Here is a 25374-nt window from a genome sequence, read left to right as displayed (position 1 = left end):
TATTTGATAAAAACACAAAGCACATTGATACACAATTTCATTTTTTCAGGGAGAAAGTTTAGTCAAAGGAAATCCATATTGAATATTATAATACATGTGACAATGCTACTGATATTTTCACTAAGCCTCTCGGTAGAATCAACTTTGAATTGTTTAGGGAAATGTTAGGAATACTTGTGAATCCCTTTCTCCATTAAGGGGGAGTGTTGCAGACAATGGAGAATATGTAAATTAGGAAATATTCGGTTCACTAGAGCCTTAGATTAGGAATTAGTTCCTACTTCTTAGGTAGTTTTTCTAACTTCCTTGCTTGTGTGAAAACTATATATATATTTTTATTGTAAGATGAAAGGTGTAGAGCGTTCTGCTAGACGCGGTCTCTAGGTGAAGCTCCTAACTGTGAGCTACCTAGTTTATTAATAAAGTTGATTCTTCAGTTTTTAACACTCAAAACTCACATATAGCAACAGATCTTTAAGCTAAGACTTGTGGACAATACTCCCCCGACTTCTATAAATTAAATAAATTACCTTATGTGGGCTGTTGGAATTATAGCATGGTCTCTCTAATGGCCTGGAGCGAGGAAACTAACACAAGTTCGAGATACTTCCATGCAAATATAAAGGTGTTATTTGTATGTGAGAACAAGATGAAGCTTATTCCACGTTCAAATCCTCTCACAATCATAATTTAAAGGGACTACTAGCACTGAAAAATACAACCAAATAACTATACAACATCTCTCTCAACTTATGAAATATTTGGCCTTATTTGAGGCTAGGGAATGAGTGACCATGTATAGCATGAATCTTTGTCAATTAATAAGATATATTCACAATAACATAAATTTAACCCCTTGTCATATATAGAAACTTTTCTTGCTACTGATATTGTCTCCGAACTTTACTAAATTGGGGACATTCATTCATGATAGAACTTAAACTTAATCTATTATCAATTTCAGTATTCACACAAGACTGAAATTCTACTAAATTCTAGATTACCCACCAAATTAGAATTCTTCATTGACACATACACACAAATGCAATTACCAATTTGAATGAAATTTTATTTCATTCATAAAATCCTATACATACAATTATAGAAACAATCATTCTTTTTTATGGTCTGATTTCACAGTCATTTGGCCAATTTGGATGAAATTCTATTTCATTCATAAAATCCTATACATACAATTACATAAATATTCATTCTTCTTTATGGTCTGATTTCACATTCATTTGGCCAATTTGGATGAAATTCTATTTCATTCATAAAATCCTATACATATAATTACAGAAACATTCATTCATCTTTATGGTATGATTTCACATTCATTTGGCCATCAGTTTTTCCTTTGAGCTTACAATGATTAAATACAAATTTTAGGAACAAAGTAAATTTTCATAGATCCTAAAATAGCCCCATGATTTTTCCCTAAATCTCTCATTATTTTTCTGTTCATATTACAATGATTAAATACAATTTTTAGGAACAATGTAGATTTTCCTAGTTCCTAAAATCGCTCCATGATTTTAACCCTAAATATCTCATTATTTTCAAAGGATATTTGCTTTTGCCTTATGGAAAAAATCTTACCTATCCATAGCTTTTCTAAAACTATGACTCTTGGTTGTACAGCTAGTAAAATATGTCAATTTGAAAAATGCAATTTATTTACATAGAAGAATATAAATTATTCTTGAAATTCAAGACCCCTTCTTGAAACTTTGTTACGCCAAAGAATTAATGGCTTGGAAGCTCTAATGCTTCTATATCAAGTTGGATTTTCTTCATATTATCGCGTGCTTAGTTTCATGGCAGATTTTATGTTTTCTTTCCTCCTCTCTCGGCATTCAAGCCTTCTAAATCTTAGCCCTCGTTGGATTTTCATCATATTATCACGTGCTTAGTTTCATGGTAGATTTTATGTTTTCTTTCCTCCTCTCTCGGCATTCAAACCTTCTAAATATTAACCCCCGAGATCTAGATCAAAAAGATAAGGACATTGAAGATCACCAAGATGGAAATTTTAAAATTGGAGAGCCTGTCCTCATCCTTCACATTCACAAACTCTTCAATTTGACAGAGAAACGAGGCTTTCCTAAACCATAGATACAAAGCCTTATTGCACCTATTTTTAAAAGTGAGGATAAAAAAATTCCCCTACTTATATTAGCCCCATTATAGCTAAGTTGTACAGAATTATTTTGGAAAATAATATTAGTTTTTGGCTAAAAAGCCATGAAAAAAGGGCTAAAGGCCAAGTTTGGTTTGGGAGATATCATTCAACTATGGACCACTTTGTTACTCTTATAATCATTGTAGAGGAGTTCCATAATAAAATGGATACCTTATGTTGCTTTGTTGATTTTAAAAAAACTTTCAAAGTTTTTCCTAGGATAAACTTTTGGAAGAGGTTGGAAGAGTTAAAGGTTCATTTTGAGTTGAGAGTTATTGTGACAAGGTTGTATGAGAATGTTATCGCCAAGTTTTGGACCATTGATGGATGGTTAGAAAAAATTGAATGCATAACAAAGTCAAGAAAAGGAGTCCATTATCTGCTACCCTAGCATATACAAGTTAGAAGAGTGTTTGGAGGAAGCAAGTTGTATTGGCTAAACTCTCACTGGTATATTCACCACTCTTCATCTTTATGTTGATGATATTGTTCTTTTAGCAAGGAGGCCTTCCAATCTTGGCAAGCAACTATAAAATCCAGGATTTTTCCAAGTTGGGTATGAATATTCATGCTAACAAAATAAAAGTCATGATAATTAAATTAAAAATGATCACATGATTTGTATATGAAAAGAACAAATTAGAGGAATCTCCTTCCAACAAATATCTTGGAATCAATATCCGTCACAAGTTCAACTAGAATTATATTCATGGTAACAAGATAAAAATCATGATAATTAAATAAAAAAGATCACATGTGATACTTTATATATGACAACAACAACTTCGAGGAATTGTCTTTCTACAAATATCACCCTATCACAAGCTCAACTGGAATTATAGCATTGAGAAAAGTGAAGGGTGGAAAACTTATTATGGATTTGAAAACAATTGTAAAGCATAATATCTCTGGATATGGGATAAAAAAACTCTTATTTTAGATTTTCATTACTCCTATTATATTGTTACATATAATGTTTAGGGATGCAGTTGTGGAGAATGATAGAATAGATCCAAAAGAAATTTATAACATATGAAATATCAAAATTAAACGAAAAACACCCTACATTATCCTCTTCATCAAATTAAGTATTTCCCCATTGAGAGAATGGTTGTGAATTGGTATTTGATATATAAGAAGAGGTTAGACAACATGGAAGACAATAGGGTTCCTAAAATTGCATCAAAATCTATCCAAAACTAACTATGACTCAAGTGAGGATGAAATAAGGATCCTCAATCTTGGCTAAACCATTGGGAATAAAGGAAGACAACATTTTGTAGAATAAGGGTAATATTAAAATTGTTATTGCCTCAAAATTTAAGGAAAAATTGTGGTGTGATAAGGAGTTATAGGGAAAAACAAAATTGAGATATTATAAGGAGGTGATCAACCCAAACCTCTAAAAATAAAAAATAAGAATAAGAAAATCCATATATCTCGACTAGTGGAAAAAAAGAAAATAGACATTGCAAAAAATAAGCTCCATAGTGAAAGTGGGCATTGGTTGATTCCCACAACTCCTTGGAATGAAAGAGTTTGTCACATTTGTAAGATTAAGAAGGTTGAATATTAGCACTCTCTTAGATTGTCCATCATATATTTGTATTATATTATATCTAAATTGTCCATCTTAATGCTTTTCAAATATTAAAATAAACTATTGAAAAAATCCAAGTAATACTATAGTCTCTTAACATTAAAGAAACCATTTTTAATTTGAAAAAACATTAATAATCCTCATTAACATCATACTAATATAAGTAAATTTTATTGGGAAAATCCTATAAAAAAATATAATTAAATCAATAACTTAACCAAAATCTTCGATTAAAAATCACATAAAATATATATATATTTTTTATAAACCTTACATTATAGATCACAGAAACCTAGCTACATAAATTAATAACATTATTTAAACCTAATCAACAAAACTTTTCAGTTCCCCATATTCAATGATTACAAGGTAAAGTACCCTTTTACAAATTTATCAACAATATCAAGCCTGGGAGAGAGCATGAGTGTTTGATCAATATTTGCAAACAGCCTCAACTGCCAAAGACTTGATCACATGCTCATCAAAATGGCTTTCGAATACATCTTCTGAGACAGAGATTGAGCATGCCTCATTACCTACGCATGCCTGCACCCAAAATAAGTTTTCAGACCATCAGTTAAAATCACTCACCCTCCTCAGGTTGGAGGGCAACTTACTGCATAAAAGATCAGAAAATAAAAGATGAAGTACATACATTTTCTACCAAGGAAGTTGAACTCCCTGCATCGTGCGAGCCTTTGATGAAATTTCCACAATACCCAGTTGGATTTCCAAAGCTTGCAAAGCTTATGGATGATATGTGTTGCCCTGAAGAGCACTGGAGCCGTAGCTCTGGTGAGGTCGATGAGTTAACCGTTGGGTGATCTTGAGAAACATGAGCGCAGACAATGTCCACCTGTCTTTTTCGGAGTGAAATTCCGGTAGGATCACCACCGACTTCCTCGAGCAGAACGAACACGTTATTGGTTGGTTGCAGCCACGAGCGAGGAACATGGTACCTGATTGAGATGGTCATTATTATGTTTATTGTCAGTATGAAATCTGTTGAGAATCAAAAGATACAGAACTCTGGCATACGAGTCAATATTTCTATTGAATTTGCTAATTAATAATTACAATGTTTGACTGGGTTGTCCGCAGTTAGTGACACATTTGGATGCGTCATAAGGCCCTTTGTAATCGCAAACTTCAGAGCATTCATCGGCGGGAGCCTTCAGTGTTATAATATAGCGCCCAATATGATTCCCATTTACCCATGCTTGCCCTTTGCTCAGGGTGCTGAAGTCCAGAGCCACTGCATCGTTGCCTTCTGGTGCATTAAACTCAGTCTACATGATCAAAGTAATAAGTCAACAATATGATCAACTGAAGTCAAGACTGTCTACTTCTTAACCAAAATCCCAAATGATGGCACTATCCAATATTATTAGTAGAGATTCAGCTCTATGTAGGGTTTTAGACCATCTATGTGGAGTCTCAATTTAGATTTATCTAATTTGGGATAGAGATAAAATTATACAAATATTTTTTCAAAGTTTTATATTTTAAAATGAATTTTTTTTACTAATTTAAAAATATATATATATTAACTCCATATTAAATCTTACACAATCATACATAACCAGTATATTTAGAAAATACAACAATACAAAAATACACTAAACTTAAAATACACCTCTAGATACAATAATGCAAAGACAATACGAAAACAATATATTTGAAAACCTTGTTTCCATAATAAAACATGATGGTTGGTTCATGCCAAACCAAGATTCAAATGCTCCAAAGACCTACAAATATCCCAAGGAAAAAATCAGCAAATATAATCAAATACACTGATTACCTTGTACCAGGTAAGGGCAGCTTGTTTGGGAGGATCTGCTCCTGAAATCCATTCAACTTGCTTGGCTCCAGCGTCTGAATATAGTTGTAAGTATTCCCCCTTCACACCAATCTGTGATACAAGCAAAATGATAATTTTAAATGGAAATTTTGATTAATTATTATGAATTTATAATTAGAATTATTTGGGTAATTGGGTAAAATAATTGTTATTTTTTCGAAAATATTTAATATTAAAAATTTTGATTAATTATTATAAATTTATAATAATAAAATTTGGTTAATTAAATTTATTTGAGGCAATTGGTAGAATAATTCTTATCTTTCCTATTTAAATTCAAATCCTTACTCATAATAATAAAAAATATTAGTGTAATGATTCCATACCTATCAATATTAAATCTCGCTATTCTGATTTCTTTTTATATATCAATAAAACCTATAAAATCTTGACCTAGGGTCCTTGCATAACCATATGAAATTATTACTACATGAATATTAAATAAAAAAATGACAGAAAACAAATGGATAGCATGACCTTGGTTGGCAAGAAATACCTGGTAATCCCAGGTCTGGTCAGTCAGATCCAATGGCCCATTTTTGAGTCCCAGCAATTTCACAGGACCATTTAATCCCGAAGTCCATGTATCAAAAAAAGATCCGTAATTCTGCTCACAAGAAATATTAATTCCCCGTGATTTCATAGTTAGCAGAGCAGTTCATTGATATAGCTCATTAATTCAAAAGAAAATTTTGAAGTTCCTGTTTAATATTGAGGTGATAAATATCCATCGTATATATCTATTTGCTAAGTACAGACAATTTTAAGGATTAGTAAACTTTTCTGTAAATTTTATTTATTTGGAAAATGGAGATTATAGTCTATAAAATTTAGGCCAGGCATAATTTTAACCCTCAAAATGTTCCATCTTCCGAGTTATCAGATAAATACCGCCTGTCCAACTGTGACACTGAGCAAAGCTATCTGATTCTCGCCAGCCTTCAATGTAACCGGCTTCTCATACGTAAAAGAAGAATTCGAATAGTTTCCACTCTGAGTTCCTGCGAAACATTTTATGATTGGTTTTTGGTTAATGTGAGAAAAATGCAAATGTACTATAAATTATTGCGTAAAGATTTTATCAATTTAAATATTTTTTTTGAGTAAATACACTTAACTAATTTATTTCAATATCAATTTTATATTATGTATATATTATTATTATTGTAAGGTCACGGCTAAGTTAGACACCAAATCAAATTTATTATGCTATTTATATTCTATTTTTCGGATTTCAAACCTATAATCTCTTAAGAGAAAAGACATAATCTTAACCATTAGACCACTCAAACTATAAAAAAAAAGTATGAATTATATTTTCAAACATTGAACCAATTTAAACAATAAAAAATGATAAATAAAACCATCTATCTATTAAAAAAATAAAAAACTAAATCTCTCCAACTAAAAATCTTTTTTAAATTTACACTCAAAAACAATTTAGACCTCAGAAGAATTAAACTCAACCCTTTAAACACTTCATATACTAAATGTGTGATTAAGATAAAATTAATCCCTTTAAATACTTACAATACTAAACCTGTAATTAAGATAAATCCATATGAATATAAAGATAGTAAACATATAACTCACCTACAAAATTTCCATTAGCAAACACATGGAGTGCATGTCCTCGTGTTACCACTTGCAAGATTAATTGGCTTCCATTCTTTAGAAAGGGTTCATTTTCATCGATACTGACACTGCGTGCAGCATCAAAATCCCAACAAATTTGAGAACACATGATTTTTTCAAGAGATCTTGAAAATGCAGAAGTTAACTACAGGTTCCTATGGATCTGACTAGATTGAAATTGTATCTATAACTATATATAGTTAGGGGCAGCAGATAGTATACCTGATTGTATACCATAGAAAGTCACTTTTATCCAGAACAGTGTATAGCTGCTCTAGCAAGCCCTGGGCAGAGAAATGATCTTTTCCCCAGATTCCAACATCTTCTTTGTGCCATGACCAGTTTGTAGATAAGTTTCCTGTATCTACGTTTGATGCTGCAGCAGGATGAAGAGACTGAGTGCTGACTTGCTCCATTCCCATTAAGGAAGTCTGTACACTAACCTGGAACAGTTACATAAATAGATCTGATTAGAAGCCTTGTATAATCATGTAACTTCCGTCATTGCCTCGACCATTCTGATGATATTCATCAATAAAAAAATATCATTAATCACTAACCTTTGCAGTGTTAAAGACCACATTTTTGCAGTCAGGTAAGATACTGACAGACCAAGCAGGTAGCTGATAAGTGTTTCCATTGAATTGCACCGTCACTGCATGCCTAAGGCCCTTGTTGCTGAGAAAGGCAGCACATAAACTACTACCTTTAGAATATACTGTTGCCTGCATATCCACAGTATTTGATGCCTTGAAGTCAGTCAAGTCTCAACAACTTTTAGATCAGTATTCAAAACGCCCCATTTCTGGCTAGTTATGCCCAAATCCTGCTCAACAATATAGGCAAAAGTTCTGTTCTCTCTATTAAATTTTTTATATTTTAAGGATTTTGGATGAATTCAGTGAGACTGAGAACTAAAACCCCAGGAACAGAGTTCCTCCCTTCCTGGACAAAACTACGGCTACAGAGGAACTTTTTTGTCATCATAACATTAATCAAATTTAAATAATAATAATAATAAAATCCCCAAACATGAGAATAGTTTGAGTGCCACTTATCCCGAGAAATTTTTTTGTCATCATAACATTAATCAAATTTAAATAATAATAATAAGAAAATCCCCAGACATGAGAATAGTTTGAGTGCCACTTATCCCGAGTCCTCCCAGGGATGGTAATCAATAAAATTATGCTCTAATACCATAAGAGGAATATCAATATAAATAGTCATCTTACCTCAAGGTGTTTCCCAAGTGAAGTGGTATTCACGCGCCCTCGAATCAGAGCAGGTTCACTTAGTTTTATAGCTTTGTGCAACTCTTTCAGATGCCCCCACTTCGGCTGCCTTATATACCCTGTAACAATTACATTGTACCTCATTGTTTCATAATTAAAAGGAAAAACTAGAAATTTGACCTAACAATGGTTCTAAATTCTCATTGTGGAATTAAGGTAATTGAACCAGAAAACATTCAATCAATGAAAAAGATTTTAATTATATCTATATACACTTTCACTGCGAAACAGAATTTGACACTGGGAACTCTTGCATACCATATTCGTCAATTGGTGCATCATAGTCATAAGTGGTGGCAATGAATGGACCTCCAGGTGTCCGGCCAAAGTTTGTGCCTCCATGGTACTGCAACATAAAAAGCATATGGTAAATAAGATTGTTCATTTATTCTATTGAGAGAGGCCAGGTGTTTAAGGGTTGGAATGTGTTTAAGGGTTAGGGAGATGTATGTTACTTAATAAATCTTGGGTTATCATGCAAATAAAAACATAAATATAACTGCATGAGCTTAGTAGCATAAATATTAACGCATATGGCCTTGAGCTTAATACAAAAGAAGAATAAACCCCACCATGTAATAGTTCTGAAATGTTCCTCCTCTCTGGTAAAATCGGGCTACTGCAAAAGCAACATCCTCTGTAGGCCTATGAGGGATGCTCGATCCAAATGCCGTAAACCTGTAATGAAAAGGATATTTTAACAGGGTGAACAGGAAACCCGCGCATTTCTAATACTCAAGCTCTATCCAGGCAATAGATTGCAGCTTTGTTTCGAACATAATAATGTTCCAAGTATATGTAAATTCTGTGATGTAGTGAAAATCAAAATTCGGAAGAGCCTGTAAATATGCTTTATAGTTGTCATGAGGCAAAGAAAACATTACCATCCTGCCCAATTCTCAGTCCACATCTTTGGCTTTTTAGGAGAATTAGGTTTGAAACTGTCACAGTAGTAACCATTACAGGTATTGATCTATAAAAGAAATTATTCATGTCAGGACGAGCCTTGGAATATAGTAAATTGCTGAAGAGATAGAAAAGTTATGTGGGAAGCTTCAAGCAAGAACTTCCATTGTTATGAATGCAAGAAGAGAAAACATAACAAAACTGAAAACACTCTCAACTGAATCTGAAATATCTTTTTGCTGGGCACAAACCAGAAAAACAAAAAGAAAACTCACAATCTGAAATATCTTTTTGCTGGGCACAAACCAGAAAAACAAAAAGAAAACTCACAATTGGGTCTGGAGCTTCTTTTTGCTTGCACATCACCCAAGGGAGGCCTGTATTTAATGATAATGCCATTTTTGCAGCCCATTGTATATATAACTGGCCCTTCTCTCCATAAGGTTTCTCCACGTTTCCATATTCATTCTCAATCTGCATAAACTTATGGGTCAGACCAGAAAGCCATACTTCAGACTCAACAATGAAGACAAGTATCACAAGAAGACAGGGTACCTGTGTTAAAATAATGGGTCCACCTTGCCATGCGAAGAGCTTTTCTTCCTTCATCAATTCCACTATCTTTGTAGTGAAATTTTGCATCTCATTCTTAAGAAAACAAATCAAATCTGTAATTAGTAGCCGTGACCAAAAGACTAAACACAAGCATTTAACTTGAAATTGAAGCTTTATAATCATCGATTATGAATAGTATGCAAATATATTTTTTTAAATCAAATCCAAAATAAAATCACCTTAAATGGTTCGTTGTCCGTTCTAAACCTGATACCTGGAATGGCGTGCATCCAAACAGGGAAACCTCTGCAAGATCACATCATTTCAATAAGATATAAGATTTCACAATAAGCATGAATGAAATTTTACATAAGTTTTATCTTAGTTCTCCAGATCTGTTAAGTATTCATAAAATGAAAATGAAATTGAACTTCAAATCTCTATAATACTTTAATCAATTCCAAAGTTAAAATACATACTCTGTAAAATGCAACAAGCTTCCTTTTATACAACTATTAAAATTAGAGATGATTACTTCATACTCTGTAAAATAAAACAAGCTTTGCAACTAATGAAAGTAGAAATGATTTCTTCAGGGTACAAGATGGTGGGGTCAATTTTGATATATTCCTTTACCCAGCATTTTAGGTGTAACTTGAATATTGGATATATTAATCAAAGAGAGCACATAAATTTCAGTTTTAATTGTTATTTTATTAAATAAAATAAATGCAGCAATTCATAACATAAATCGCAAATCTGAACACAAAAATAATCTATATCTACATACCCATAATTCCATTCTGCACAAGCATAAGGTCCTATGCGAAGGTGAGCATAAAGGCCTGCCTGTTGAACTGTCTTCAAAAACCTCACCAAGTCGAATCTTTCCGAAAAATAATACTGCAATAAATTGTAATCCACCATAAAATCTATTAACATTGCATGGAATAAAATGCCCAGTAAAATTTATCAATGTTGCAGGGATAAAATGCCCAGTAAAATTTATCAATGTTGGATAGATAAAATGATAAAATGTTGGGTAAAATTTTCAGCATTACATATAATATTAAAATTCTCATAACCTTAACAAACTTCAATCCAAAAAAATCTATATTTATATGGATGAAAAAACAGCTAACTTAATAATAATAATAATATATTTTAAAATAAATAAATTTTTATGGAATTAGCAATATATTTTATGCATGTTTTAATTTTATAATAATTATTTATTTTTAACAAATTTAAAATCAAAATCATTACATTAAAGCTCATTATTCTCAAAAAAAAATCTTAATATCATTACATCAAAATTCTATTTTTAAAAAAATTAAAATTATTACATTAAAACTCATCATATTACTTGCTAAAATTGAATCTAATCGGGAAAAATCTATTCATTCTTCCTAATTAACTGAACTAAAAATCTAATCATTCCTTCCAATTAACTGAAATAAATCCATTTAATTACATGCCCTAGTTTAACCTGAATTATAGAGATTAAAAAATGCAACCCCAATGTGTCATAGGTTTAAATGAATATAGCGCCATATATATAATGGAATTTTTTCATGTCAGCCTATTTTTTTCAAACACATAGATCTCCCTCAGCTATAAAACACCTTGCAAAGAAAAACACCGAATTACCTGACGCGGCTGAGGTTCATGGCCGTTCCAAAAGACATAGGTCTCAATAACATCGATTCCCCCATCCTTAGACTTGGCAATAAGATCTGGCCACATCTGTTCAGTAAATGCAATTAAATTTTAGTTTATAGTTAACCATAACAGATATATAAAAGTTCTAGGGTAAGTCAAATTGGTGTGTGAAAATGAAAGTGTGAGGTGGTTTAAAGTTTAAATTTTTCATTTATTTGTGGTGGGTAAAAGAGAGAATAGGCCTATATTTAGAAGATATAGATATAATTTTAGTAGTTGGAATTGATTTATGTGTGCAGGCATATATATAGATATAGGGGTAGTAGTGAATATATTTAGAAGATATAAATATAATGGTAGTAGTTGGAATCGATTTATACACATATTTAGAGATATAAATATAATAGTAGTAGTTAGAATCGACTTATACACACTTAGAAAATATAAATATAATGGTAGAAGTTGGAATCGACTTATACACACTTAAAAAATATAAATATAATAGTAATAATCAAAATCTGCTCATTTTATTTTTATATACAACACTAACCCAATCCGGTTTTTCTTATAGTCTATGTGGATCTTCTGTCATAGAATCATCTCTTCTTTTTTGGATGGTTATCATGAACATGTTTTGATCTATGTTACGGTCTTTTGGACCTCTTTTGTATCAGCTCAAATCTTATTTATCTGCTCAGTACAACCACATCAATATGTCCCCATCTGCTATCATCATCAGCATTATCATCAGGATCAGTCGCCGAATTTATGGCCTTTTATGTAACAGCTCATTATATTTTCTTAATATAATATACATGATGATTTTCTCTCTAAAAAATACAACACTGACCCAATTGCTAATTCTAATTCCTCAATCCCAATTGCTAATTCTAATTCCTCAATTACTGATTCCTCTAGATTAAAAAAAAGATCAATAACAAATATATCACTAAAAGAAAACCCAATACATTACAAACCTCTGGTGTGCTTCGTGGATTAAAAAAAAATCAATAACAAATATATCACTAAAAGAAAACCCAATACATTACAAACCTCTGGTGTGCTTCGTGGGTAATGTATGGATCCAGATATTAAAACCCTGCGCTGTCCATTGATCAGCAAAGCTCTGCCATCATAGCTAACGTTTGTGCTTGCATCCACCTTACATTGAAATGCAAGAAATGCCGAAAAACACAGTAAGATCAGAAACGTGAAACTTCTGCAAATCTCCATTGGATTGCTCTGTACTTGAAAATTCCGCGGAGCTCGACTCTTATAACATTGCTAGTGATTGCTCTTGTATTTAAGCATTTCACGGCGCTGATTTCATTTACAGACTGGATAGATTTTTCTGCTTTGTTTTTCATTTAGTGGATAATTCTTGGATAAGAAGAAAAATCTACCTAAATCTTGGGTTGCATGCAAACTGTAGAATCGCATGCGCACGTGGAACCTTTTAAACTAAGCACCAGTGAATATCTATTAGTGAGATTTATTGTTGACTTCAAAACTTTTGATTAAAATAGATGACTCCACAAAATCATAGTCGAGAATTCAGGGATAACCTCAGTGACTGGAGGTCAACAAACCAGAGCGCCCGCGTAGGGAACGGGAGAGATTTATCTTAACTTTAGGTCCAGCCAACTTATCCGGCAACCCATAAGTTATATCTGGTTCGCGCCAACTTATCTGGCAACCCAAAAGTTATATCAAGCTCGCGCCAACTTCGGAAAGTTCAGCCCACCAGTGAGAGATTGTCTTAACCGGTGAGAGATTTTCCGGTGGATCTGGATTGGGCTGTTTTGGTTATTTAAAGTCAGTTGTTGAGTGGATAATGAATACATTTCTATGAGTTTTATCCACTGGATTGGGCTGTTTTGGTTATTTAAAGTCAGTTGTTGAGTGGATAATGAATACATTTCTATGAGTTTTATGAGTTTTATTTAATTATGACTGATAAATGGAATCTATGCTGGGATTTTTTTTAAAAGTAAAATGGTAAGAATAAAATTTAGGGAGGTAGGTTGACAGGGAATTTAAATTTTCGGGTGTTTTAATAAAATTGAAAGGGAATTTCTTAATTGAGTTTAGTTTGGGTGGAAGAGTTGTTATTCTTTTTTTTAAATTTAATTTTTTTTGTTGATGTGTTGACACGCTTTGGAATAGAGTAACTTTGTTGAGTGAGTGTATATAGAGTACTGGCTTATTAACAACAGGATCTCTCTTTGGGGCTGAGAGAGAGGTTGACTTGACTTTCTTCCACAAATTATAGCCAATATCCAAAATAAATTGTTATAAATTATTAATTTTGGGTTAAAAATGTTTTTAGTAATGTTAATAAAATGCTAATTAGTGATTTAGGGTTGGCATAGAAGTGTTTCCTTCTACTTGATTGATTATAGTTAACAGATTGACCCGTGAGAGAATGGAAGAAGTATTTTACTCTACAGTTAGTTGAAATTAAAAGGTGACAGAAAGCAATTGACAAGTTAGCAGTCCTTCATAGTTATCCTGAAAAGAGAGATCACATTGCAATTGACAAGTTGGCATTACTTCATAGTTATCGCGAAAGGAAAATTCACATTGCAATTTACAAGTTGACATTAATTCATAGTTATCTTAAAATCTTTCAGTTGAAATTAAAAGGTGACAAATTGCAATTAACAAGTGGCATTACTTCATAGTTATGGTAAAAGAAAAGATCACATTGCAATTTACAAGTTGACATTACTTTATAGTTATCCTAAAAAAATTTAAGTGATATATTATTGATTTCATATTTTGTATAGAAGAAAAAAATGAGTTTTTATTATTTAAATTGCAATTTTAAATATTTAGATGTTCCAAACTAAATTAAGATTATAATTATAGTGATTAAAATAACAATTTTACATTAATTAATAATAAAGATTAAATTTTGAATTTAATTAAAGGAAAAAAACAACATATAAACATGATTGTTGGAATATTATTTTTCTTAACTATACCATATAAAATTTGTATTTAAATTAATCTAGATTCATAACCCAAATTTAATATTCAGACAGATAAAACTGATCTAAATTAATTTATTTTAAAAAATATTATTTCATATATATAAATAATTTTTTTATTTAATTTAATTTTATAATTTCATTTACTACAATTTTTCCCATAGGTTACTTGATACCATCAATGTTATATTAATTTACAAGTGAGTAAAATCAAATACTATTAAAATCCAAAAAAATAATTATTCATCTACATAAAAGTCTAATGAATAATGTCAGTAATGGCAATGAGAAACATAGTGGAGAATATAATTTTGCATTTTAAGTTGAGCTTTAGATTGAATAATGTTTTTACAGTTTCTATTTACAAATTAATATTTTTTCCTCAATCCAGATAATTGAATTTTTTCTTCAATTCCTCTCATGATTTTACACTTTTTCTTTAATTCCTTTCATAATATTTAAATCTCTCTTATTCCCATTGTGCCGTGACCGCCGCGCTCGTGAAAACCGGAACTTCTGCACGAATATCCTCGACAAACACACCTTAACTTTCAGATCCCAAATTCTAATCCATGGCACTTTTACATAAAACTCACTGTCATAGTTTACCGAGGTCATAATTTTGGGTAGAAAATAATAGAAATTATGATAAGATTTTTAAAAAATTTGACAAATTTTTTTTTTATTACAATTATCAAACTTCAATATTTTAAGATTTTGGGTGTTCAAAAATTATCAATAGCATAAAATCCATCACTTCAAAAACAAAATAAATATAAATATAAAATTTCATATTCAAATTCTTAATTTCTTACTTTAATTATACCATCACTTAAAATGTAAAATAAATTTAAATACAAAATTTCATATTCAAATTCTTGGTTTCTTATCCTGGATGTACTAAACCACCTGAATGATCCATTCCTCGACATTATATATCAGACTGATGGTGGGGGTTGTCGGTTGCCACGCTCCCTACCAGGTTTCGATCCCGACGTTGCGCAGCAGCATATATTTGATGTAATGTGGTTGTCCCGTTGTACATATGGTCCCGTTGTACAGACGTATATGATGTAATATGATTGTAACATGTGGCTTCTTCAGCGGGGATCCTTCCCCCCTGAAAAAAAAAAAGAAGGGTTCTCTACCCATTATATACAACACTGGCACACTTTTTATTTATATATAAAGACTATTGTGAATAAGTTGTTTTAAAGAAGAAAATTAATGTAACAAAATAAGGTAATCTTTGCATTTACGGATCTGTAGTTTTTATATTATTCTATCTTTTATATGCATTATCAAATATTACAAGAGGCACTATACATGAGAATGTCAATCATATTATCTTCAATGTAAGATACACATATTTTGGAATTTTATTAGTGGTAATTATAAGGAGTTTGACCCGGATTCGGGTGATTTCAGAGTTCATTAATGGAGATATTAATGAGCGTCGGCGCTCGGCCATGCCAGCTGCTGGCCAGCGCTAATCTCCAAGACCTCACCTGGCGCATGATGGTTCACCTCAGGTGCGAGCCGATCAGTCTGCAGGTTGACATTAATGCTCACATCCGCCAAGACAACGTAAGAGTTGGCTTTATCATGGAGGTTTCAACTTTCAATTCCATTGCCTGTGACCCGTCTCATATTCGTTGCTTGCCTCCTGCTGGATTCCCCTGCAGGATTTCGTTCTCAAAGGTTCAGTGCCAATTTCTAGTTGTTCTTCATTCTAGTTCTGGGAGGTCTGGCTCCCACTCTTTGTCCTGCTCTCTGAGCATTCCTCAGATTCCTGTTGTGCAGTTCAGCCCCCGACATTCTCCTAGAAGTTTCTGCGCTTCTGTGCTCTCCCCTTGTCGCCTAACCATGGTCAGGCATAGAATGAGAAGTCGTCATGGCGGAAACAGGGGTGGTCATGCGCGGCCTCGATCAGCTCATTCTATGGATCAGCCTTCGCCCCATGTCTCTTCGCCTTCGTCCCCATCGCCTTCTCCCCCGTCCAGCCCTGCTAGAAATCCCTTCCCGCATAATGCTTTTCAATCTACCCACTTCAAATTTCAGAGTAGCTTAAATAAGCCCATTATTACTGCTAATATTACCATAATTTTCGCCGAGGAAGAAGCTTTGGTTCGGCCTCCGGAGAGTAATGTAGCAGAGCATACTCAGGGCGCTCTTAGAGGTGCGACTAGCCTTGGTTCTAGACAGACTTCTGCAGATGAAGGTAAGGTGGAGGGGCGTGGCGTTTCGTTCGGGAAGGAGGTTAATCCTAGCGCTTCCACCAGGTGGCAACCCTCATACAGTCAATGTTTCGATGGCTTTCGCTGCCAGCTCCAGTGGCACCCATACTGAGTTGGTTCCTCCAGATGGCAGCGGAGTGGGAGATGTGGAATGTGATGGTGTTTTCTGGCATGACAATGCATGCCCTGTCATCAAGGAGCCGCTGGACCAGGACATCCCTATGTGATGCCACTTGGTCTCCTTCCTATCTGCTCAGCATTCTCCTTTTGGTCGTGGGTAAGGTTCAGTCTCTTCTGTTTTTTGGATGCTCAGGCTTTGTATCGATGGTCAGGCAAACTGGTTCCATGTCTTTGTGACTCAGAAGTTTAAGATTCTGGTTCTGCTCAGGTGGTTCGACAATCTGGTTTTAAGTCTTTTTGGCTCAATATCTCATGATCTCCCGGCTGGTTTGTATAGTTTTGCTAACTACAGGCTTGGTTTTTGTAATGTTTCAAAGAGTTTATCCTACTTCTGCTCCATGGCTTACCAATCTATGTCAGGCTTCTATGGCTGGTTTAAGCATCACTGTAATGGTCTTTTCCCAAGTTTGGGATGGCCCAGTTCTCCTGAAAGCATTCATATGCTCATGTCTGAGGCCTCTGCCTCTTTGTAACTTTATTTTCATCTTCTCTTAATAGATTTAGTCTTTACTTAGAAAAAAAAAATTATAAGGAGTTTGGATTATGGTTTAGATTTATAAGATTTTAAGTGAAGTTTTCTAATAATTAGATCATATGTTTTAATCTGGTTGGATATTGGTGGCCACCCACTTATTCCACTTGGATGTTAACATTCTTTTTTTTCAATTTCCTTAATTGCAACACAATTTATTATTTTTGGCAGTTTTTCGAGCCCTGAACTTCTAGAGCCATTTTAAGGCTCTAAACAACTTTTTTTTTTGGAAAAATGACGAATTTATATGTTGTGATAGGGGTTTGCAGAGGAAAGTTGTAGTCCTCGGATAAATCTTTCTTGCAAGGTACTGTACACGTCAAACGGAGATCGTATGCCAAAGTGACGACCCCGGGAAGTTGGTGTACCAACTAACCCCAATGATGCCCACAAATTTTTGGCGCTTCATCTCCTAGGTTAGGTTTTTGGATGTTTGGGGTTTTCCCTTGTTTCTCAATAATAAAAATGTCTGCAAGCCTCATTATAACACAATTCAAAAGTCATGTAGCCACCACATCTCTTCTCAGTTATAAGTTATCAGTGCTTGAGCTAGTTTATCTCCATTTTGCATGTAAATAGTTTCAGTACTTTGTTATTAATGAATTGAAGTTATTTTTTTTATTGTATATCTGTGTTTCTGTTTATATATGTATTTCATTTCGTTCCCGCATAAATTTGGATCATGTTTGAGCACAATTTTGTGATCTTCCAAAGGCATTGATGACAACTTCATTATTACTTTAGGTGAAATAATAGTAACTCCATATAGCCGTAAGTTAATACTAAAAAGTACAAAAACCTTAGGTGGAGTGCATTAGAACTAGTAATGCATGAGGAAAGGAGAATTAACATTCATCTCCTTAGTCATGTGTATGTTGTGTTGTCTTCCTCTTTTATGTTCTTCTTTATTTCATATTAATGGTAGGAAATGAATTAGATTGTAAATATACTTGTTTGTTGATTATTAATATGCATGGTTGATCACGCGTGCCTTAAAACATGTACCACGAAGCTTAATATATTTACTATGATATCTAAAATGCAAAGAAATGGACTTATGGACTTTGAAACATATGATAGGAAGTGTATGATGAAAGCATCTATAAATACGCGTTTGTTATGCCCATGGAAGATAGACATAATTATCTTCTCCACATATAATTATGGTAGACCAAAAATGAAAATACAAATAATCTCTTATTCAAAGTATAACCTAAGATATTGATAAGAAATCTTGAACATCAAGGAATCAAAATCAACTTAGAATCAGTCTAAATGGAGTGATGACATCTATTGATACAATCGTTATAGCATGATGGTGAAAGTAATAGGATAATGGAATCATGTTGTTGACATGCATTAATTTGTGTGTGATATTATATTTTAATTGTTTCCCTTGTGCCTCATAGTATAGATTTAGAGGCATCACTATGGACATTAAGATGAGATCATCAAATATGAAGTACTATACAATCACATAATATACTAAGCTAGCCTATGTAACCTAAGGAAGTAAAGAAGACACTAGCTATTTAGGCATGATTAGGGAAAATATAATTAATCAATATGAGATAATAATGGTACAATTCCTCGATAGTACACATCAAATGAAGTGGAAAACCTATAGCCAATGCGCATATACCTTAAAGATAGTATGTAATTACACCTAGTATGATAGTTAACCCAATATTAGAATAAGAAGATAGAAATATAAGTGTAGAGAGACAAGGATTTTAAGAAATGGAAAAAGGTTTCTAAATTATTGATCTTCAAAATTAGTGAGGTATATATGATTTATTAAGAATTCCATGACGTTACTTTATGGATGAAGGGAAAATGGTGAACTAATACATTTTATAATGACAATAACTTCTTGTAATCTTCAGAGACATAACCAACTTAAAATGATGAGATAAACATAAAAAGAGTAAAGGCTACATATTTCATAGAAGATGATTGATTACAATAAGAAGGTGAGTTGAGTTGGAAGTTCCAAGAACTAATGATGAGAATAAGGAGTGAATAGGGAATAGTAGTATATCCTAGATCATGATGGAATATTTTGAAATGGTCATGGAGAATAATCATGATAATGTAGAAAGGTTAACTTATCATTGTTGAGATATTCCTTGAATGAGTGAATCTTTGGAAAGTTGATGTTGAATCACATAAATTTCATGGATAGGAAACGTGATAAGAGCCACTGTAAGGTTTAAATTGCATATAATTTTTTATAGTGAAATTAAGACAAGCACAAAGTCTTTTCCAGATAATTACTTACAATGATAATATTACTTCTTTAACACATTCAGATCATTAAGTAGTTACACTTTAGAAAATTTCAACCACAAATACAATAGGGCAATAAAGATCACAACAAAATAAAGATTCACAAGAGACACAAAGTTTACCTTGGGAAAACCCTAAACTAGGGGAAAAACCCAACAACTCTTTCTTAGGAGAAATTGTCCAATTCAAATCAATTTGTACATAAATCAAATCTGGTCAAAGAGGTTGAATTTCAGCCCTACTGCTCTTGGTCAACTGTGGTCAAAGGGGGACGAAATTCATTCCTATAGCTCCTCAGAAATTCCCCCCTTTATGTTCCCAACATGAGTGATCCCCCTTATGTTCCCACCATTTAATTGGGAGTAAAACCGACTAGGATTAATCCACGAGGACCAAGATAAAAAATAACTCATGAGTGATCCCCCTTATGTTCCCACCATTTAATTAGGAGTAAAACCTATTAGGATTAATCCACAAGGACCAAGATAAGAAATAAATTTCATGTTCAAGGATGGACATGACTAACTAACTCATCAATTACCACCAAATTTTCCTATGCCACTACTGCCCTAATTCCATCCACCTACTAGGATTCTAATCTATCCATTATATGGGTTACATTGTGTATTATAGGAAAAGAAAAAAATATCCTAGAATATACCCCACGTCTTGTGTGTGCTTAAGAAGTGGTTGGATCTAGTTCAATTTTGGAAATTTCTGGTAAACCTTTGTCAAGTTGAAGGGGTTCCTCTTCTTTGAACAACTAGTTGTGGACATCTACAATAATATCATATAGTTGATTGAAAACTTCAACTTATTATGGATCTTCAAGTTCAATCGATTCTACAACATCTTCAAATATCAATTCTATACCATTAGTTTGGATAGCTACATCTACATTCATTGCTTCTCTATATTTTTCCTTTGGCTTCATGGATACTCCTTTGCCCCAAATTTTTATGGAAAGCTTCCTTCCATAACTATCATTATTTCCGTTAGCCATGAACTATCCAACTCTCCTTGTCTTCTGAATTTCTGCAGCTCCTTCAAGCTACCCTCACTACTACCTTTGTCACTAATCTCCCTTTGCCATGTCTCAATCCTCTTTCTCATTGTTGATATCTTATTTTTCCTTCACCATTCTAAAAGGGATAACCTCTTAAGAAATCTTACATTCCATACACTAACATTTAAGTCACTCTTGTCATGTAGTCTTCTTATATTCCATAACATACCAACACCATCCCAACCCACCCCTCATGGCATAGAGAAATTACTCATCCATGTTTACAATAGTAAATGACAACAATCCCTCCTCTGCTAACAAGATATTAATCCAAAGGGGATTTGTCACACTAATCTATGCTAATCAAACTTTTTAAATATCACCTCAACTCTAGAGAAGAACTAATGATTTTGTATAGTACCCATCCACAATGTTGTATACCGAAAATTCTCTAGTGCAGATGATCTAGTGATCAACCTATTGTATCATAACAAGATTTGAAATGGTCCACTTAATAGACTTCTTGTATTTATCCTTGTACTTTGGGGCCCCTACAAACCTCTTCAGCCACTTATATAGGCTCAAAAGGAATTTGAACCAAAATACTTCACATTAATCCTTTGAGAATCCATTATATAGGATAAATCCTGTTGTAGTGGCCACAACCACCCTCCAAAATTTTGCCTTAGCTTCATTTTGGAGCCTTAATACCAACCTTTCATAGCAGCATGTCTTGCTTCGTCAAGTACAGAAGCTTCAGTGATTTTCTTGCAGAATGACAGTTTGTCCATCAAATCTTGTTGCATTCCCCTCACAGGCTATTCCTTTGGAATTGGTCCAGCTAAAGGCTGAGCAACTCCCTCAAGAAATTGCACAATTCTGGAGAGCAACCACCCTTCCCTCCAGAAATTGCGAAATCCTGTCTAGCAACCTGTTGGGCTCCATAATTGTGCAATTCTGCCAGTCAGGCTTCATCCAGAAAATTGCACAATTCCTCCCAGCAGGACTGCTCACCCCAAGAAGTGTGAAATCCTAGGCAGCAGTCAGCTTCTCTGCCTAGAAATTGCACAAATCTCTTGGGAAGCCACCCCAGCTCCCTTCCAGAAATGCACATTTTCTCCCAACAGTTAAGAAGCCTCTTGCATGTGCAGTTGAGTTAGTCAGTTCCCTCCGGGACTGAGCAAAACTAATTTTCATGTATGGGCTGCTTCTCCCAAGGTAGCATGCAAAGGCATCCCTTGATTCAGGGATCTACTTTTAGCAGCTAGAGGTTGCATGAAAGGATCATCTCGAAAACCTCCCACCAAGTGTCACTCTTCCTAGATTTGTGGCATGCATGTCACATCTTTGATTTTATCAAAACTCATGAACCGAACACTGCAGAGCTCATTCCTAACATCAACCTTGCAACTCTGACATCCCAAATCGCATCAAGGAGTCGTCGGCACATTCGACTCAGCTATTTTGGGGAAAGCATGCTTTCAATGTCTTGTGTTGCACTTCTGGCACTTTTTTTGTTTCGCTTTGTATGAATTTTGTCTGCTTGATTTCAATGAGCGCTTGTTTTCATTTTGATACATACTAGCTTGTACTAGCACCTTGTCAGTTTTCGTTAACATCTCACTGTTGTCACATGCATGAAATTGTTTTTCACGAACGGTCGCCGATTCGGTGACTCGCCTCACCCACATGCAAATTGTTCCGTTTTCTGTATTTGTCATTCATTGTTTTCATGCAAGATCATTTGCTTATGCTTACAATCAGTATCACCATGCATTCACATTCATATTCGCTTTCAGTTGCTCGTCAGCGAGTCTGTGCAGCCTTCTCTTGGACTCTGCCTCCCCAAGATAACATTGCGCAATCCTGAGAGGGAAGGCTTTGTCTTCCTCTCAGGAAATGCTCATTTCTACCCAATAACTATCCTCCAGTCTTGCATTGTGCAATTGTGAGGGACAATGACTGCTGGCCCAGAAAATTGCGCAATGTAGCCATTGATCCTGGAACCATTGCTAGCTGAGATTGCACGTTGCACAATTCCAGAAGTCAACAGCTAGACTGGATTGTACATTGCGCAATTCTAGCAGTCAGTCAGCCTCCCAAAAACCCAGACTATGCCTTGCACAGTCTTGGCAGTCAGTCTCCCGACCTCCCAGTGGAAATTGGGCAACCTTCATGATCAGTCACACATGTATGTTCCAAGTCAGTTCTCAAGTTCATTTTGGTTTTCAACTGAAAGATTTCTTTCCATGAGTGTTGCCATGTCTCCAAGTATCACAGTTATTCATCTACCTCTCAACAGTACAGGTATAATGGTTTCCAAGAAAGCAAAGTCGAAGACACCATTCAGAGCACACTTCGGGATGTAGTCGATCAAGTGTGTATGGACTTTCCTACCCATGAAGACATCAAGTTGTTTGTAGACAAGGACATTAAGATATGATGACAACAACATCACAGTGAGCAGGATCATGAACAACAGCTGAAGGAAGCGTACTAGATGTAATGAATGCAAGAGGAAGGTTGTTGACAACACAGAGGCGGAACAAAGTTGCAAGCTCAAGCAGAGCCACTGGTGATGAAAGAAACTTTGGAGACTCAGGCTATGAGGTGATGATGCGACATGAAGATCGTGCAAAGACACAGAATGGAACAAAGAAGGAATTGCATGTGCTGAAGTAGCAACTCAAGGAATAACACGAGCTGCACAGACAAGCGAATGAGTTGCAGCAAGAACAGGAATAGCAGGGGGCGCAACATGCACTCACGGATGAAACTGCGCCTGTACAAGTTATAGGTCCATCCCAACAGCTGGCACGAAGCAGACATGGTGAGAAGTGTTGTTGATCGCATATAACAGAATTCAACAGTATGCATGTCATTGTGCGCACTCATGCGATCCAACCCATTCAACACACTCACCGAGGTAAAGACAAGAAGCAATTCTGACTAGAGCTGAACATGCAGTTGACAGTGGATGTGCATGACCACCGTCACACAATGGGAGATCATCACAGACACTACGCATCAGTGTGTTGTTGGTTTGCCCACACCCAAGAAGACCATATGCATGCTAGTAGACGAGTTGGATGGAGGTGCCATACCAATGCACCCGGATGCAACAGAGGCAAGAGTTCGCTTTAGCAACATGTCACCATGGAGCACATGAACACCATCATGGGCGACCAAGCTTGGAATCAACTCACCACCTTCACCATCACAAGCATGTCAAATAGTTGGTCTCACCACAATGGACCGAGTGTCAGTGATGTCTTGCATGGCTTGCTCAAGCCATTTTGTCTCACATGGGCACATGTGCATTGTAATGTAACGTCTTGTCAAGTGGAAGTTCAAGTGTTGATAGTTGGATGTAACAATCATAGAGTAGAGGAAGAGTCATGAGGGTAGGTGAATTGTCACAAAGGGGAATGTCAAAGGTCACCCCACCCTTTGCTATAAATAGAACCTCATAACTCATTGTAGAGGCTTTTGGTTAGCCAAGCTTCTGATAAGACTATCTTAGAGAGAGCTTGGACAGTATTGTAACGAGCCTTGGCTTCTCCACTGTGCAGAGCCAGTACATCTCTTTGGAGGAGCAGGCAATTGTGGCTGTAATGTTTTTCCATTGGAACTATGGTTGGAAATGGATGTATTGTATGACTGGAACTTACACTTTTTAATATAACAAGAACCAACACATTTCATGCATATGTTGTATTGTAATCCATGCTATCTAGTTTACTCTAAATGATATATGTATTGGTTTTCTTACGCATGCATTTATAACTATCTTTGTATGTATGTATGAATCTTTCTGAAATGTGATGTTGGTTTAACCATCACTTTCGATTGCCTGCTAACTTGCCTTCCATGTTGTGATGCATCTTCGCTCATGTGTTCCCTTCTTAACTACGTGCTATCACAGGTTTCTAAGGGGCACACTCATATCAACCCCCATGGGTTAGAACCTCTCATGCACCTTCCTTGGCTCACTACAGCTATCACACCTTTGTTACCAACAGAGTTATCTTACTTTCCTCTGTACGAAATCGCGGTCAAGGCATTATCGTACGACCCACTATTGGGACTCCTACACCAAACGATCTAAGGTCTAATTGGGACTTCTTACTAGGGAGATCCCCTTACATTTTTGCAGGTCCAGCACCGTCAACATTTTGGCACTAGAAGGAGGGCCAAATGAAAAGATGAGTCCTCGCATCTGTTTTGAATCTCTACATATCTATCATGACTAAATACCAAGTTTCTCTTCTGGAATGTATGTCTTATGGAAATGATTTCATTATCTCGAAAAAGATCTCAGATAAGATCTCGGATAACTTGTCTCATAAAACATATGATGGTGGAGGTAACGTAGTCTTGGTTAGGCACGCGATCGGTGTTGTAGGCTCATGCAAAAGGCATGGAATCTTTGAAGAAT

General features: G+C 34.6%; 1 protein-coding gene across 1 annotated transcript; it reads right to left on the bottom strand.

Annotated features, from left to right (window-relative positions):
* Window positions 1–4120: 4120 nt before the first annotated feature.
* LOC149176545 (beta-galactosidase 8-like) lies at window positions 4121–13140 on the bottom strand. Its single transcript, XM_089423143.1, has 19 exons — window positions 12753–13140; window positions 11688–11783; window positions 10828–10940; window positions 10277–10343; window positions 10038–10130; window positions 9813–9956; window positions 9461–9549; window positions 9149–9254; window positions 8835–8922; window positions 8517–8635; window positions 7842–8006; window positions 7504–7724; window positions 7240–7349; window positions 6538–6647; window positions 6143–6253; window positions 5587–5697; window positions 4860–5071; window positions 4438–4741; window positions 4121–4328 (listed from the first exon to the last, which is right to left on the bottom strand). The coding sequence occupies exons 1-19, from the start codon at window positions 12930–12932 to the stop codon at window positions 4215–4217; spliced, it is 2553 nt and encodes an 850-aa protein (XP_089279269.1). The 5' UTR covers window positions 12933–13140; the 3' UTR covers window positions 4121–4214.
* Between the last annotated feature and the right edge of the window lie 12234 nt (window positions 13141–25374).

This window comes from Pinus tabuliformis, chromosome 4_1, assembly GCF_031772625.1.
Source record: "Pinus tabuliformis cultivar Carrire ecotype Pingquan chromosome 4_1, CPIR1, whole genome shotgun sequence".
Lineage (NCBI taxonomy): Eukaryota > Viridiplantae > Streptophyta > Pinopsida > Pinales > Pinaceae > Pinus > Pinus tabuliformis.
The sequence above is the reverse complement of the archived record's forward strand: the minus strand, read 5'-3'. Positions and strand labels throughout refer to the sequence as shown.

What these genes read in the sequence shown, in the direction of transcription:
- LOC149176545 (XM_089423143.1), bottom strand. Translation starts at nt 12,932, where the DNA reads ATGGAGATTTGCAGAAGTTTCACGTTTCTGATCTTACTGTGTTTTTCG. An exon ending in TGGTCTTTAACACTGCAAAG is followed by an intron (nt 7,725 to 7,841) that starts GTTAGTGATTAA and finishes TAACTGTTCCAG; the next exon opens with GTTAGTGTACAGACTTCCTT. An exon ending in CTGCCCTTACCTGGTACAAG is followed by an intron (nt 5,072 to 5,586) that starts GTAATCAGTGTA and finishes TTGATCATGTAG; the next exon opens with ACTGAGTTTAATGCACCAGA.